Genomic DNA, 18,464 nt, shown 5'->3' with positions numbered 1-18,464 from the left:
TAAATAACAAGAGAGTATATTTTGGTATTATTGATTTTTAATGATATTGCGTGTGTTATCTGATATTATGAGAAAAGCATTTTAATAAGCTACTTAACATAAAATCATACAATTTTCCACCAATACTGTAGCATATTATACATACTTTACATATAGATTACTTACATTCTAATTTTAACCTTAAATAAAAAACAAAGGGACCTTTTTGTATTAACACGCTACCCTGGAGCAGCCACCCATCCCTAAAAAAACATCCAACTGTGTTTTTAAAACATTACATTCATAATTAAAACGCAACCCAAATGTTGGTATAATTTATAGCCGTTTTTCGCAAAGCAAAACATTCCACCTCCTTAATGCTTTCCTAATGTTTCCTTATAATTTTGTTAAAGGAAAATACTCTTTATTATCTAGAAGTTGTATCGTAATGGATATTTTTATGTACTTAACGTTAACTCGTTTACCTACACAAATAGACACAAGTTCTGACAATATGAAAATTATCGTTCAGTGACTTTTCTTCGCTTTTCCACTCACTGTGGAATTCAATGAATTTCTAAAATATTTTCTGCTAACCATTGCTGTGTGATTCTGCTGATACATACTCTCTATTCTAAAGAAGGATAGAGAATATTATGTATCAGCTTTTCAGAGTTGTTTGGTAAAGGGTGAAGAAAAACATTGTGAGGAAATCTGGGCTTATAATTTCAAATTATAAGTTTGAAATTGCCAACCCGCATTGAGCAAACGTGGCGATTGATGCTCAAAAAACGAGTTTCTAATATTAAAAGTAAGGTAAAATCTATGACGATGGGTTTTTAGGATTTTCTAACAGTAGTTAGATAACCTATACACATGTCAAATGAATATCCATCGCGTGATTGACTAAACCCACATGCAAAGTTAATAATACACTTTTCCATTTATGATATTAAAAAGCAAAATCTACAGAGGCGACCTACTTCATAAGTAGGTTCCATAATCCAGTGTTTATCAATATAAAAACTGAGTTTTCCTAGATACCGGTGTATATCCATTTAAATACTGAGTTTTCATAAAAACCGTATTATATTTATACATATATGTTCGGTAATATAGTGGATATGATTGCTTGTGGCTAAAATGAATAAATTATCAAGAATAGTATTAAAAAACGAATAATAAATGGTCCTTAATCAGATACCTACGTAAGTATATTAAATTTCTTCTTATTTTTAAGTAATTCAAACATCACTTCAACAGCATTGTAAGTAGTATTTAACCTAATATGTACAATTCAAGAAAACATTGTTAACAAATTTAATCTTAGTTACCTATATGTTAATGTTTATTAATCTAAAATATGATCCCCTACTCTAATACTATATACTATACTACTACTACTACTAAAAAGACCTTATTCTAAGCGGTACATCGTGAAACACTATAGCGTAAATAGAACATAAAATAGGAGGCTTTTATCATAATCAGGCATCTGCTCCCAGACACATGTTTGATCAAGTTAAAAGCCTGTTAGAGGTCGATTCGTTTGAAACAAGTTAACATGGTAGTTTGTGCTTCATTAGCCAAACAGGGGAACATAGTGTGACCCTACTAGTTTGTTTTTGAAGCTTATGTACACTTTCTACGGTTGGGAAATACTAATTAAATATGTTGTACTTCGTAAACTGTTGTATACTACATTTACTGGAATGGTAGTTGTTGCAGAATGTTGTGGATGTTTAAATTGCAAATCTATTTCATCATACAATCTGGGTCAATTAAAGGTACACGGTCTATTAAAAGAAGTTACATCAATTTCATTACATTTCATTATGCAATTTTCTATAAAAAAAGAAAACAATATTCATTGAAAGGAGAAAAACACCAAAGAGAACCCTTTCTCAACTTAACCTGTAAATGACATTCAGGGTTCGACCCCTTCAGAAACCGACGATATTATTACTACTACAGCTTATCTAAATGAATGCTAACAATCATGTTATGGTATAGTTTTTGACTCCGTGCTCACATTTTGCATTTCTTGATAGAAGTAAACGAAGAATAATTCAACTACCATACAAGCACTGCACATTTTTATAAAACTGCAAGTCAGGAAAACATTCTCCGATCTTATCTTCCTCACAGGACATCTTCTTCACATTTTATACTTCCAAACACTGGCATTCATTCCATAAAAATAGAACAAAATGGAACCTCTTACAGGGTTTGCCATCGAAAAAACACATATCGAAATCGCAGTGGGACTGCTATAACATCGAAAAGATGGTATTCCAGCATCGAAGGGTTTCAAATAATATATTTTATTCGTTATTTGTAGAAAAAACGTGACAATCCCTAGGGAAGTGCAATATATGTCCGATATTATTAAAGGACCAATGGGGATTCGGAAAGGCTTTTTGTCTTATTTGTAAATCACCAACTATTTGGCTGTTTGTCTTTTGCAAACATTTTTATTATTTTTATGGTACAGACTAACTTTTCTCTTACTAACAATGCTTTTATGACCTAGAAACAATTTTATTGTCCTATAGTTGGCTCGATGATATTTTGTCGCTAGTGTTAAAGTTTCTACTCAACACTGCTGTAATTGTCATAGTTAGAAACGTGTTTATATTTACTATTTTGTATACAACTTCAGATTCTGTCTAACTTTTATTATAAAACAACAATACTACTCGAAAAACAAATCCTTGAAACAGCGAAAGTTAAATCAACCAGACCGATCAACGACGTTAAATTCTTGGTTTACAATTTCGTAATTATTATAGCATCAATTTATTTCAAGTAGATGCCTAAATAACCCGAATAATGGTTACGAATTAATGTCGGTGGTAAATTAATTAAATTATCACCCTCTTAAACAATGTTGGTACAACGTACATCGTATATTATTACACCGATTTCTATTACTCATCGGTTTTCGTCCGTTATCCCAAAATCGGTATCACATCCGATTTCTGGTTGTTTACGTAAATTAATCAAGTGGAAACTCTATCAAATTCTGTTTGAACCCCTGTTAACAACAATGTAATAATTGTTAGTGTAAACTGTTAAGTTTGTCCCTAACGAGTTAATAATGATTCTTAAAGGCAAATCTCGACCTAGGGATGGCCTTTGATAGCTCTTAATTTGTAATTGTTTGGCAATGCCTCAGAGAATCTTAAGGTTTTGATTGCACGTTATTATGCGTAGAGGACAGACGACTATTGCTCCAAAAGTAGGTTCTCTTTTCTATCGAAGAAATTGAGGCCACAATTATCTTCTTTTGATAAAAGAAAATGTCCGTATTTTTAGCTTCACAGAATACCTAAAAAAGTTTTTGACAAGACACCCAAATTGAAAGTTACGTCCTATCAAAATCGAGATACAAGAAAATCACAATAGAATAAAAATGAAAGATGAAGTAGGTAGGGAAATAATTGTATCCTCAGGAAGGTAACAAAGAGCCGACTGCGAGGTTTATTGGACATTTCGAAGATAGTCCGGCAATCCATTGTAGTTTATTGTAACATTCGACTTCGTGAAAAATAGGTGGTTGACCTCCGACCATTTCCATTTCAAAGAAGGACGCCGTGGCCCCATTAAAGTCAAAGGAATTTTCCCTTGGAGAAAAAAGTGTTAGTGAAAGTTTGCCTTATTGTGGCTTGATGCAGCAAGAGTGAAGAAGTATAAGACCTATCCAATTTAAAGAGCCATAAACCAACAAGAAAACAACAATTTTACTTGTACTATTAACTTCTAATTTTCTGTCTGAAATGTTTTCTTACTTGAGTAGCTAGTTTCAGGTGTATATTATTTATCATTTAAGATTTCATATTCTTTAGGAATTTTATATTTGGGTAGTAAGACTTGTTAATTACTCAATTTTTTATTATAATCTCACAAAATGTTTCTAGTATGTATTTTTAAAACCAATAAATAACTGTTGATATGTGTGACGTGAATTATTCAACCAAATAGAAATACCTAAATGATAGAATAAACTTGTCACATCTCCTAATCAATCACGGCTAGGACTTAACGAGCATTAATAATCATTATAATTATAAACGCTTCAGGCACAAACACACATTGTTACAAAACAATCTTAATACCATCTATATTCCCTTGATCCTATACTGTGGTAACAAACTACGCAAGTACAAGCATAATCATTACATGTAATCTGTTAGAAGTACTTCAGAAACTCGTTAAGTTGTAAAACAAATTAGTCCTACCATACTCTTAATACACTTAGCCTAAGTTAGTGCTAGCGTCAACGGTATAAATTAGGTACTAACTCAGTGAGAGAGGCAATGCACTGCTATTTGAAAACGTGGCTTATAGGCATTCTGCTTATAGATTTATCGTTTGATCTGTGCTGATTTGTTATCAGTGTTTTAAAGGAGCTATTATTGTTTATACGTTGAGATCAATTTTCCAATTAGTCGGTTAACATATTTTAAGTAAGGTCCTCAATAAAAAAGTTACCATGAGCATATTAAGGTCTATCCAATTTTTAAATACGAAATAATAATAACTAAACTTAAAAGATAACATAAAATTAAAATTAAATTTGCATACACACTCTAGTGTGGATAATATACACGTCTTAAAAACAAAACCAGCATATTCATGGTAATCCTATCTTTAAATCCAAATAAATAAGGCCCCTTTTTAATTAAGGCCATTAATTTGTGTTGACATTTATTTATCTTAAGCCCCCGTTTAAGGGATGGGAGTACAGTCAATGTGAAAATGGAAGACCAAAGTTTTGGAGGATGAATTTTGTTACCAAGTTTTTGGATCTTGCAGAAGAGCTGAAACTTTACATATTGTAATTGTTTTTGTTAATGTTTGTTTGTTTTAGAAAACTTAGAATAAAACAATGTATCTTTGTGTTAATCGTATCTACTAGTTTTCAAATGGCTTTTGTTAATGTTAAAGTGAAAGTCAAAGCCTAATCATTTATTCCAATTAAACCATAAATAGGTAAATGAAAAGAAATAAATAATAGTCTGTCAGTCTGTTCATCTGAAGCTAGGTGCCCATTCCAAAGTGTAACTTCGAATGGAGAAGAATGAACAAAAAACTATTCGTTATTCTTTTAAAATATACATATGTTTACAATTTCTCTGATACATTTTTTCAATTAATAACTGTACTAAAACAGAGTACACAAAATCTACACACATACGTAGTAAGAAACAGCTACAATCGAAAAAGTGTACTTACTTATAAGAATTTGTTTCTTTTTCTTGCACTACAATATTTCCATTTCTTTTTAAAAGAAACATCAGGTGCACTTTCCTCTTCCATCTATATGCATTAAATGTTTCCAATATCCACTCTAAATAATATTATTCCGATACATTCTGTATTTTAAACTTGTATGAAACTATGAAAGAAGTCTTGCACTTAATATATTGAGTTTCAAAACAGAAGCTAAAAGAAAAAGCCTTCAACTTACTATCATCTGAAAACATCTGGTATGGGATAATGTGAAAATGGTTTGAGATCATATATGCAAAAATATGCGTTTTCACAATATTTTACTCGTACCTAATGAAACATACATAGTCGTTTTGCTATTTGGCCACATTGGTAGAATTTTCGTTAATACTAGCTTAAAGTTTTAAGTAAGAATCCTGGGTCGTGTAATACGTTTTTGATAATCCCAAGTTAATTATAGCTTGCTTGCTTAGAGTATATGTGAGCCATTCCCTCATTAAAAGATCTAACGCAACTACTGTTTGTATGTTACGTTACATACGCGTGCACTATTTTCTACCCCTTTTGAGATCACAGAGAAAGATCAGGTTTTTCCCTTTTACGATAGCTTTATAATCTCCTGCATTTTCCAAAGAAACTACCGGTAGAAATTTTATATCAGCTTTCTGCTATCAGTAGTTATAGCTGCATGATCATTGGCTGTCAGGCTGTAAGTCATTCAGTGACTTAATATTTACCAGCAATAATTTAAATTATGTATGTATTTTTTTTCACATATGACTATTTGTGTGCACTGTCTACGTTATGGGACTAATGTTGTTTGCTAACGGGGTGTGTCAGTATTGCAGGTTGCGTTATAGTGACAAAACAAAACCTTGTACTAGATACATGAATCAAGGTAAGTTAAAAGAACAAACGTTTTCACGTGAAAAACCAATCAATGGACCGGTGCGAAGCGATACCACGAACTCACAGATAACCGGTGTGTAACAACGTTTGCGTTGTTTCACCGTGGAGTGAGATTAAAAGAGGCCCAATTCCCCCTTCGCCAACCCCTTAAAAGAAAGGAGCTACTCATTTCACGAGTTAGTGACACGAGCAAGATTGATGCCTTACATTCCTCTTGAAATGTTCCCTGTCCTACATTTCAAGGTAACAAGCTGTAAGGTATTCTTAACACATTTTTAATTAAAATATGTTAATCAAAATTTACCCTTTGAAGGAGTATACAACGTAGAATTTATAATTAACATACATCCTTGGGCTTCTATGGAGAATCTATGTGGGATTTTCGTCCCAAATAAGAATGTCTAGATACGCCTACGTTAGTATGTATGCCTGGTATATTTTAAAGAGTTGTCATAAAACTTGGCAATGCAGAATTAAATAATACCTACATTGATTTATTTTATTACGAAACAGTGATTTAAAGACGCTTTGATTTCTACGGCCTTTCGAAGTAATGAAAGGTCGTACGGGATTTTGAAATGCCATGCCATTAAATAATTCGAACAAAAAAAACTTTATTTTTTATTTAACCAGTTTTATTTGTATTACAATTTTCAATTTTACTTTAACCTTCAGAATATTTTATTTAATGTCGGTTCAGTAATCATAAAAAACGCCGAAGTTTAGCCACGAAAAACGTAAAAAACAAATTCCGCTACCTGGAATTTATTCAAGAGCGGTGTTGTAAACTCTTAACAGAATGCTGCAAAAGAAAATAAATAAAATGTTGTTAGAGTTTTATTATTGCCTCAAGCAAATATTTAACAGTTCACTTACTTTGTAATCCTTACTGTTGTTACTTCGTAACTTGTACGGCGTGTGTAATCAAACGGTAAGAGGAGTTATATTGAGCAACTTAACTACTTTATTTCTCTATTTTGCTGGCATTTATATGTTTGCTGAAGTGTGGGAGAGCCATGCTTCAGCACAAGAGATCCGACGGACTGGAGTGATACCACAGAAAACCGACTTGAAACAACGCTTACGTTGTGTTTTGTTGGATCAATTACCGGAGGCACAATTACCACTTTCCAAATCTTCCCAATTCCCGATTCCCCAACAACCCCGTTAAATTCGTAACCTACAAAAGGGCGGCAACGCACTTGTAACGCCTCTGGTGTTTCGGATGTCCATAGGCTGCGGCGATTGATCATCTGGTAATCCGTCTGCTCGTTTATTTATAAAAAACTAAAATTCACCAATAATACAATATTTTTTTGGAAAAAAACTTAATTATTACTTTGTTAGTTAAGATATTTCTTCTTGCCATAGTTGTATACCTAATACACTAGATATTTCTCCTCCTCCGAATAAAAATACAGACACAATAATATTCAGTTATTTGACATTGGTTCCTTCAATTATTCGACATTGGAGCATTGTTATCTTGTTAGCAGCAAAGTAGACACATTTTTACGACATGGCTTTTGTCAGGTCATCAGATTTGTATCAAACGAAATGTAATATTGTTTGGCTTATACGTCGAATAATATGAAAAATTGTAGGACAATGAAAGACGATACTTATCTACGTAAATACTTTCGAATGAATAACGAAGAATTACTGGGCTTTTAAAAAAAATACAGTATTTTTTTCGGTTTTCGAAAATTTCTCAGTAATAGCACGGAGTCTGGAATTGTGCCCGGTATATAGCAATAGGCTCACCCCCTATTACATATGACTTAAAACACAAATGGTGAAAAGTGGGTGTACAATGGCATTACGTGCCGTAATGTGCACCTCTGCCTACCCCTTCGAAGATCAAAGCTGTGAATAATGAAGTAAGTTTTTTAAACTACAACGTTAACAATAATATTGTACATTGCATGAAAAATAGATGGCATTATTATTTTCTCGAGTTAAAAATAGAAAGACAATACTGGACTTGTCTATATACTATATATAACCTCCTTTTCGTATCAAGAAGCCTCCGTGTTTCTGAGAGGTCGCGGGCCGACGTCTTTTGTGATATTTATCTAAAAACTGTCATGGCGGTTACAACAATAAAAAATGTCTACATAAATGTTTACCTACATAAATTATCATGGCGATAATGTTGAATGTCATGGGATAGGAAATTTTAATAAAAATTACCACATTTGCGCTTTTTAACATTCTTGAAAATATAACTAAGGCTTTCACCAATTTACCTAATAATCACCCCAAAAAATTTGAGCTAGACCCTAAAAATTTACTAAGCTTACTGACCAATCAAACAGACAAAGCGAACTACGTCATCTACCTACTATCCTAAATGCAGTGACCCCTGATAAATTGGAGTAGGAGTCAAGTGGAGGATGGCATAAAGGCAATTGACAGATCATACCATTACTGTGCGATTCCATTGTGCCAGAGATGAGTGGCACGAAGAATGTATGTAGTAATTGACCCATCACATTTGGTTGAAACGCTTGTTTGGTTAATGTTTTGCTTCAAAACAAAATAGATATGATTCTCAACAAGTAAATATAAAATAAAAGATGGAAAACAAACTCTAATATGCAACGAGCTTCTATCTACGCTCAGCACACAATCCTTCCTACCAAGGACTCAATCTAAAAATTCTAAAATAAAACTATCAGATCGAACTTATGCTTGTAGACACCCTGTGCCTGTGAGATTCAACAAAATTATCATAACAACATTTTAACCATGAAGGAAAAAAACAATATGTTACATTACCAGAACATACATAAACATACATAACCTTACGCCTGTCTCCCATGGGAATAAATACCAATTGCTACGATTCTTACACACCTCTTTCGCTTCATCAACAGTCATCACTCTTATTATACATGATCTTCGATTAAAGGTAATTTTAATTTCACTTTTCAAGAACAATATTGTATAACCTAGAGCCACCTCTTCATCCGTAGAACAACTTTAATATTTACTACAATCCGGCATTTGGCATCGATCCAATAAACTACAGATAATCTATACATATAATAAAATCGTAGAAAAGTGCTGTCTGTACATTGAAAATAAAAATAAAAAAAATAGCAGGGGTTATTGTTATGTCGATGTCGAACCCAAAAATGTAATTAACTTTTTTTTTGTCTGTTTGTCTGTTTGTCTGTTTGTCTGTTTGTCTGTTCGTCTGTGCGCGCTAATCTCAGAAACGGCTGATCCGAGTTGGATGCGGTTTTCACGAATATATTGTGGGATGCTTAAATTTACATTTAGTGTTTGTTTCATGTCAATCGGTTCATGAATAAAAAAGTGATGTCAAATTAAAGAATCACGTCGAACATTATATGCTTATACCATTAATCTCCGCAACTATTTGACGGATTTGATTGAAATTTGGTACAGATATAGTTTAGAACCTTAGAAAGGACATAGATATATTTTTATTTCAAAAATCAAAAAATAAAAATAAGAAATAAATTATTTATAAATAATTCTATGTCGATCGTTACACGACTTCGGTTCATGTTATTGTTTTAATTTATCGAAAAAAAGTAAATAAATAGTAAAAAGGTATGAAAAAAATAATATCAATATAATAAAACATTTAGTACAAAGAAAATGCTCTAACGGAGTATAGATAATTCTATGTCGATCATTACACGACTTCGGTTCATGTTATTGTTTTAATTCATCGAAAAAATGTAAATAAATAGTAAAAAGGTATGAAAAAAATAATATCAATATAATTAAACTTTTAGTACAAAGAAAATGCCCGAACGGAGTATAAATAAATAATCCAAGTTGTCTTTATCCTCGATAGATGGCGTTGGGATCGAAATAGATCGCGCTATGGTTTCGTTACATTCATTTGGTTGGGTATCGGCCGAGCGATTCGGTACCATCTTAAAAAAGTGTATTATCAGTCGTATGATTATTTGTCTGTAGTGGTCCTGCTGTTTCGTATATTCTAAATTGGTTTCGTTGTATTTGTCAATTAATAAGTTTATTTGTTGGGTTTTCCTGGTTTTTTGGTTAAACTATTTAACGTAGGTTTAGTTTGATATCGATTATTAGTAGTTACTGTAGTTAGTTTTTTTAATAAAATTGTAAGTCTAATTTATAAATTAATTAGATTAGATTTAAGTCGTTTCTTTTAAATTATTTAGTTTAAGCTTGGTTATTATAGCATAGAGGATAGGTTGTAATATAGTTTCTTTTTTAATTGTTATAAATTCGTAATTCGTAGCTTTCTTTAGTTTTAAGTTAGTTTAAGTCCGTTTTTAAACTATTTTTTCAATGCCCTAAGTGAGTATACATCTATTAAATTCAAACGCAGAGCTTATTATGTTGATTTTTGAAGAGTTCCCTGGAATATCTTCCACATCTCATTTTTGAAGAGATCCCGCGAGATCGGGAACTATGTGGTTAAAACCAAAAATTTGCCGGAAGTCACTATTCCACGCGAACGAAGTCGCGGGCAAAAGCTAGTATGTTAATAAATGGCACTAGAGATTCATACGACTACGAACAGGGATTATATTGAATCCAGGCTATATTGGGATAATATACTGGCATTAATTCTATCTAGTTTGATCGTGGATGACCCTTTATTCTCTGGTAACGGGAGATGAATTATGCTGGTCTGGCTTACCTACTTAGTATTTGTCATGTGAGCATGTAATTGAATTGAAATCGGTAGCCAGAATAATGTATATTGTATTGAATTATTGAACCCTTTTGTCTAGCTAGAGCATTCTTTTTTCTTAGATGGGTAGATGCATTATAGATATATTTTTGCTATTTACATTTCTAATCTCATTTACAATTTCAACAATTTTTTTAAAGATTTTTGTGGGTGCATTGAGGACAAAAACTTTAACGAGGAACTCGACTAGTTACGAGCCATGCTAGAGACTCATATTCATGAGCAGCATTTCGCGACACAAAACGCGGTGACTGTCGCGCTGCTAATGATTCTTCAAGTAATTACGTGAGTAAGCGTATTTTACATTTTGTAATGTTTTCTCCACATTAAAGTGAGTAAAGTGAAAGTAATGATAAAAGCGACGCAAAAACATTGTATTGTGCATTAAAATGAAAAAGGCACCAGTTGCATATCACTCATCTGTTCGTTCAGCAATTCAACCAAAATTCAACTTGCATTCTCGTGCGACTGCACTTGAACCAACCAAGTGGAATGCCACAAAATATTGAATATTTTGGCTTGACGTTAAAAGGAGAACTTTGCAGTCCATAAAATGTATGAAATGCTTCAATCAATGCTAACGTATTGTTGTTCAATATGTATATCACGTATTGTATTTATTTAAGTTAATTACTTAGTATAAGTCACAGGTATTGGTTGCTTTTCTTTGATCACCAATTGATCAAAGAAAAACAATCTTCATTTAATTTTATTCTTCATCAAACAAATTATGTCGTAAATAATTTGTTTGATTTGACATTCTACTGATAACATGTACATTGGGATAGTGTAGTAGAGTTTGAATTATTATTTACATTTGTACGTAAGCCAGACAGAACTGATAATTACGTAGCAAATAGCAACAGGAGCACTAATACACCTCTGAACCTTTTCGAATCGTATTAATTTGAGCAAATAGTCTGTGACTACTTAAATATTCAAACGTATACATGTAACAATTATGGAATTTGTTTAGCGAATTAAGCTTGAAGCGGGAATTACTTCAAAAATAAATTCTACAAAATGTTAATGTATAATTTACTCCGGTTTATTTTACAAAAGCCGTAAAGGGTTGAGTTGAAGAAATTTCTACTGTCTCGGATCCGGTTAACCCGGTTCAAATACAACTGGAAACAACGGGTTTTATTCAAAAACAAGAGGGCGCCGGTTTAAGTGTTTTCCTCTTTAAGGTCCAACAATTTTGAGGGTTTGCCGAACAATTTTTTGAGGAGGCTTAAAGAATAATAAAAACCGGTGAACTGCGAATCGAAATCGTCTACGATCGAGTTCCGTAGCGCTGAAAAATGTGTTCCATAGGATAAGTGATCATCCTTATTCTTATACAGCTCATTGTTTTTTAAGATATTTTTACACAACTCACGAGACATCTTGTAAGATATTTGACTGTAACTAAGAGACAGAAATTGCATTAGACAGACAAAATTTTTTTTTTCACTGAACCCCAAAAACCTGAAGTTCCAAATTCCCGCCGTTGTAAACCCACTCCAATAAGAAGGGATGAGATATTCGATCATGCATGAACTTTGACTTACCTACAGCCAAATATTTCTAAAGGAAGTACAATGTCGAACGTCATGTATAATAATTTGGTAGGTAACAACTTTTTATTGAGCCAGTGTGGAGGTTTTTCTATTATTGAGTGACCCAATTATTGTTAGTTAAAAAAAATAATAGGTACTAAATTTAAATTATAAAAAAAAACTATAAAATTGTTATTCATCGTCTTTGACAAAAAAGGATACCTAGGTTACTGCGAAGAAAAATACATAAAAAGAAATGTACAAAAAACTTATACCCGTAATTTGTTATCCAGCTTTCCTAACTCTTTTCAGGACGTCTGTTGTGTCTACCAGTTTTATTTTCACTTTTACTTTTTCCAATCGCCTAGTTGTGTCGACTGTTGTGCCGACTTCTTTCGATATCAATTCCTAAGAGTAAAAAGTAACAGAAAGTGCCTTATTTGTTGACGCTTTGTTCAAAGTTATCATATATCTCTATTGATAACATTCAACAGTCAAAATGTCTCCACATTTAGAGAAAGATATACTCTCACTAGATAAAGATAAGGTTTTATATTGCTGACTGACTGGTAGGCTTTGTCCAAACCCCGTCTAGCTGTGAGCTGGATTGGTTTAAGATAAAAAAAGGGTTTTAAACATACATTGACAGAAACTTCTTGAAAGATAAACTTATAACTATGAAAATAATACTCACTTAAGATTGATGTCCTCAAGGATCTTCGTTGGTAGCAAGTCCAGGATCTGTGTGACATTGAGATGATCCCAAGACTGCTGCCGACCCAGAATCTGCTGGGTGCAGTTTATAAACAATAGGATATCTATTTCGGAATCCATGGCAACATAATTCACTTACACACCACAACAACACATTTCATTAGGAACACTTCCGAAAACAAACAACACCGTCAATCAGTTCAAATTGAATGTCACTTAAGTACTCAAGTCAATTGTTCTTACGCACGTCTCCCCATTCGGGAGGTTCAATTATTTCTACACCACGCACTCGTTACATCACCATATATGTAGCTTCACAAAATTAGGCCGACGAATAACCTTCTACTGGAAATAAATCACATATTTGCGACTTTATTACTCGACACCAAATATTAATATCAATTAAGTATTGCTCAAAACTTTTCCTACACTCCATAATTTCTGGTAATTAAGATCTCTTTGTCACCCCCATTTTATGGCACAGACAACAATGAAACTTGTAATTTAGGCAGCCATTATAATGAAGGGACTTGATTGCCCACTTCTTTTTGGATTCGCAATAAATATTCTTAGAAAAATCTTGTGCCCTATCTTTAATGTTCTGGAAAAGTTAACCTAAGGGTAGAACGAAGAAAGTTTACAAAATTAAGGTCCGGAATAAAGAAAGAAAAATACTGTAATTCAAGGCATCTTTTACTATCACAAAACGCTTCTCAAATTGTGATAAAGAAAGGTATTATTGGAGAATTTCCGGTAACTTTTGGTTAAACCGTCAGTCCTCAGAGACCGAGATGTAATACAAGACAGTATTTTAACTTATCGTGAAAATTCTTTCGGGATCGGATCGTCATTTCAACATTTCAGTCTGAAAGCAAACCTTTGTTCAATTTTATACCTTATGAGACAAGACTTAGAAATCAATTTAAAACTTCGCAAACATTAGTTGAAAAAAATATAGATATTTTCCTGTGTCGTGGGTGCGTTTACAAACATGTAAGTTCACATATACAAAACCCGTACCCGAATTTGTAGGAATTGAACTCGCTTCAAGTAGCGCGGTAGCCGGTTGCCCAGCCACCGTACCCATGTGCAGTCTAATTACTAAATTGTAACGTACTTATACCATAAAAAACAAAACGTAAAATTTAATCCTTCGCAAATGATAGCTGAATTCATAGCAAAAAAGTAAATAACATTAACTTTTTATTATTCCAATATTTTTACAAGTTGCGAAAAACCACAACATCGTAAAACTATATTTATTCTGAATAATAATAACTCGATAAATAATTTTTGGTCATGCAAGCAGGGTTTCATATCTATTTTATTTTATTGAAAGTAAAATAAAAATTCATAGCGAAGTGATCAAACTTGACGTCGTGTGATACGATGTGGTATTGGATGGAATTGCATTATGGCCGCTTGTACTCGTATGAAATATTACTAGGAGTACGTTGGTTTGTTGGCCGTTCTATCGGCAACCACTGAACCGATAGGCTGACCTTAATGCGAAAAGATTGCGTTGTGAGTTGATGCTATTTTCCAGTTTTAGATTACTTTTTTGAAATAGTATATACCTAAGTTTTATATGAGTATATTATATCAAGATCGACAGCCCGTGCCATTTTACTTTTGGATTTGGACCTCTTCTGTATAAAAAGCATTGCCATTATTCAGGATACTGGACAGTTGGGTTAAAAATCGCTGCTTTAGGATCATTAGGACCATCAGAGAGTAGCCGGCTTCCACATTCGGCTATTTCGACTTCCTCAGAAACAATATAGGGGTTGTGACAAATGTATTGACCGTCGTTTCATCTCTGCCGTCACCACGTGCTTTAAGAGTGTCTAATATTATAGGAAAGGGAGTTAATTTTCTGATCATGATTATTCACAACAGGGAAATGTGATCTGTTTAATTTTGTATAATGAAATATGTCATACATGTTGTACTACCCACGGAATACAGTTGCTATCTTACGGTATATATACGGTACGGTATATTGATTTGACAGTGACTGAATTGACAAACACAGAATAGTCAAGTTAAAAGATTTTAACAGACAATGTTCCATTAACAAAAACATCTAAACAAACTAAATAGCTATTCTATAAAGATTAATAACTACCAACAGAGATTGATTAGACCAAAAGAGAAATACTAATAAAGAAGTATCTAAAAGAAACCAATTAACAGAAACGTTTGACATTGAACTAAGACACTACACAAAAAATACAAAAATAAAAGAACTACCGAACATTAACATCAATGAACCATTGATTTCAATTAGTGAAATTGTATAGATAAGACGAACCTAAATTCGTTAGCCTTTTCTCAAATACGCACATATCTTACGGATATGGCTACTTTCTGTTAAACAAAAAAAAAGAACAAAGTAAACGCGTTGAATAAACTCCGCGGAAATTCGTGCGGTAGGTAAATGGAAAAGAAAATGTGTGCTTATTTGTACATTGAAAAAGATTTTGATTCCGAAAGAAATATAGGTATTGTGTAATAAAATTACGGAGTTCTTAATTAATGGAACAGACAAAAATTCGTTTTGAGCTATTTTTAAAAACGTACATACAGTAATTTCAAATATATAGGGTGGAATATTATTGGTCAATACCACTACACTTCGCGCAAGTACAACAGCAGACTAAGAAAGTTAAGTATATCAGAGATTAGTCAGATCTCTCCTAAACCTGAACCAGGCGCAGTTTAAAACTGCAATCTTTAACCCGCTTACCAAAAATGTAAAAGAGGGCCGTAGTTCAGCAAAAACAGTCACGAGCTGTCGATAAAATTATCAAAAATCTTATAGGAATACACTATAATATACGTAATCATCCATTTAGTACTAGATACAAATAAATATATTCTATTATGATATTCCTACAATATAATAAGCGAGAAAGAAACAATCCAACCCTAACGCAATCACGCCCAACAAAATGCTATCAAATTAGATACCGCAAGGGCGTGAAAAGGAGGCAAATGGATTTAGTAGGGACGGAATTGTATAGCAACTAACATACTGTGGTATTTTATACTTCTATATACATAAGTATGGCCAGCATCCGGGATGGGATTGCCTAATTCAAATTTAATCCACGTAAAACGTATTCGATGATAGCAGAAATATTTGTCGGGGTTTATTTTAATACAACGGCACTTTACACTTAGGTACGGAAAGATTACAATGTACTTTTTTTGGGTCTCTTTCAAAATTATTTGGCCGGTATGGTTAGATTTTTTTATAGAGATCATTTAGTACTAAGCAGAGCTTTTTTCTGAGACTACGTTCGCGGGAAAATGGGTTTCCCATTTTAGTAATTCTTGCTTGTCATTCCGTAACTAGTCTGAAAAAAACTTTTCAGACTTACTTACAGTACTGGATTAGATTTAAAAAACACAGGTACCTATTTTTATAAAATAATAGATGTTTTATTCACTGATTAATTTCACAAAGAAATAAATTCTATTTTATAAAAAGGTAAAAAGGAAAGAAGATAAATTCAACACTCAGAACGAACGCAAATAAATCAATTGGTATTTGTATAGGATCTAAGGATTGATCCGCCAGTGATTAGACACAAGAAAGTTATAAAATATTTTTACTAGGCATTTTACTTACCTTCGCGTATTTACAAGATTTATTTTCTATCTCTATTTAATTAGAAATATTCGAAATCTATTATAAAAAACTTTTGTTAAAAATCAACCGCCAAAATATTGAGCGTGGAAAACAATCAGAAAAAAATACAATCAACGGCCAAAAAAAACTTAAGTAATTTACTTGATCGCTATAAGCCTATTATTACACATTTTCTTACATCCCTTTCAAAGCCACGGAATAAAAACTCTTCCTTTTCTCGTTTTTTCCTTATATCGATATTGCCTTACCGTTCCTGATTAGAAATGAGCACAAAAGAAATTGAAAGATTTCGCTTCAATCATCCTCAGCGAACAAACGAGACCGGCTTCATACAAAATACATCAAACGCTCAAATAAAAAAAAAATACCAGAAAAAAAACTTTTCTTAAACTTTTCAAACTTTTTTTTCGAACACAATTTTTTTGATATTAATATTCGATGGAATATTTAAGTTTTAATTTATTCTTTGATAATTAATTTTTTAGTTAAGTTCGTATTGTCACTTGGGATTTTGGTTTAGGTTGGCTGCATTATCACTCGCGTCGGAGGGCGCGTGCTAACGGAACCGCGGTCGGGACACGACTGAACTCCTCCACCCTTAAAAGTTAAAGCGTGTTTTCCAGTAAACTGCATCAGACAGGTGTTAAGTCCTAGGATCTGTTGATTATACAGCCTTCGAGGTCACGTACTAACGATAGATGGAAATCTTTCAAGGAATCGAGAGCTCGTTTTTAATTTACGATTGCTCGAGTCGATAAGTTTTTTCCAAAGCCGTGTAAAGCGATACTTTTTTTTTCTTCAATGAAAGGAAGGAATATCTTTGAAGCCATAAATCTATTGGTTTTTTGGGAAAATATTTAGAGGTGAATTTCAGTGTTTCGTATCGAGTTTTTTTGGGAATATCAAGTGTTTTGTAAGTTATTTTATATGTAGTTTACGTTATTATATTTTAAGGGAATAAATAAATAGATGTTTGTTTGCACGCAATGTTGTGTGTATGGTGTTATGTTGTGTGAATTGTAGTGTAATGTTTTAATGACCCAAAATTAGCATTATGCGTTTGTTTGATGGTGTAAAAATTACATAATAAATATTAAGTAATTAATTAACGCTACGGGAGCTTTGTTTTGTTTTGTTTATAGACTTACTTTTATAAAATTGAGTTCGTGGCATTTGGTCGCAGTATTTGAATATAAATATTTCTAAATTTTTAAGAATTGTAAAGTAACTGTAACTTAGGAAAAGTGCGTACGGTATATAAATATTTGTGTACAACAAGTGCTACAAGTGCATTGCGGGCCTTTTGGGGATTATTTAAGGGTTGTAGGGGTATCGCTGATTGTAAAGGGTGGTAATTGGCAACGCAAACGTTGTTTCACGTTGGTTTTCTGTAAGACCGTGGTATCACTCCTGTCGAGCCGGCCAATTACACATTAAGCAAGTTTATTTATAAAAACCTACAAACTAATAGTCTAACAATCCAGCCACTAAATACAAATACATTATATCGAAGTAATTATCCAAAATAATTTCTATACAACACTAATAATAGCTCTAAAGGTATACAAAATTGAACCGCACGCATTGTGTATCATTGCCGACCGTCCAAACAGCGGATGTATCAAATATAAGAACAATTCCTCTAATTGAAACGGGTAAGGGTTCCCGAATATTCTTACTGAGTTATATATTATCTTTGTGAAATTGC

General features: G+C 32.8%; 1 protein-coding gene across 3 annotated transcripts in view; it reads right to left on the bottom strand.

Annotated features, from left to right (window-relative positions):
• LOC118270059 (tachykinin-like peptides receptor 86C) overlaps nt 1-17,340 on the bottom strand; it is a 101,306-nt gene extending 83,966 nt beyond the window's left edge. For 2 of the 3 annotated variants that reach the window (XM_050707095.1, XM_050707097.1), the window contains exons 1-2: nt 17,005-17,327; nt 13,079-13,443 (exon numbers count right to left, since the gene is read on the bottom strand). In XM_050707095.1, the coding sequence (XP_050563052.1) occupies nt 13,079-13,218 (140 nt within the window). In that variant the 5' untranslated portion in view covers nt 13,219-13,443; nt 17,005-17,327. Of the gene's footprint in view, nt 1-13,078; nt 13,444-17,004 lie in introns of all 3 variants that reach the window. The other variant, XM_050707096.1, reaches the window with a different exon arrangement.
• Between the last annotated feature and the right edge of the window lie 1,124 nt (nt 17,341-18,464).

The sequence above is a fragment of the Spodoptera frugiperda genome, chromosome 30 (genome assembly GCF_023101765.2).
Source record: "Spodoptera frugiperda isolate SF20-4 chromosome 30, AGI-APGP_CSIRO_Sfru_2.0, whole genome shotgun sequence".
Classification (NCBI taxonomy): Eukaryota; Metazoa; Arthropoda; class Insecta; order Lepidoptera; family Noctuidae; genus Spodoptera; species Spodoptera frugiperda.
Note: the sequence above shows the minus strand (reverse complement) of the source record. Positions and strands in the feature narration are given on the sequence as shown.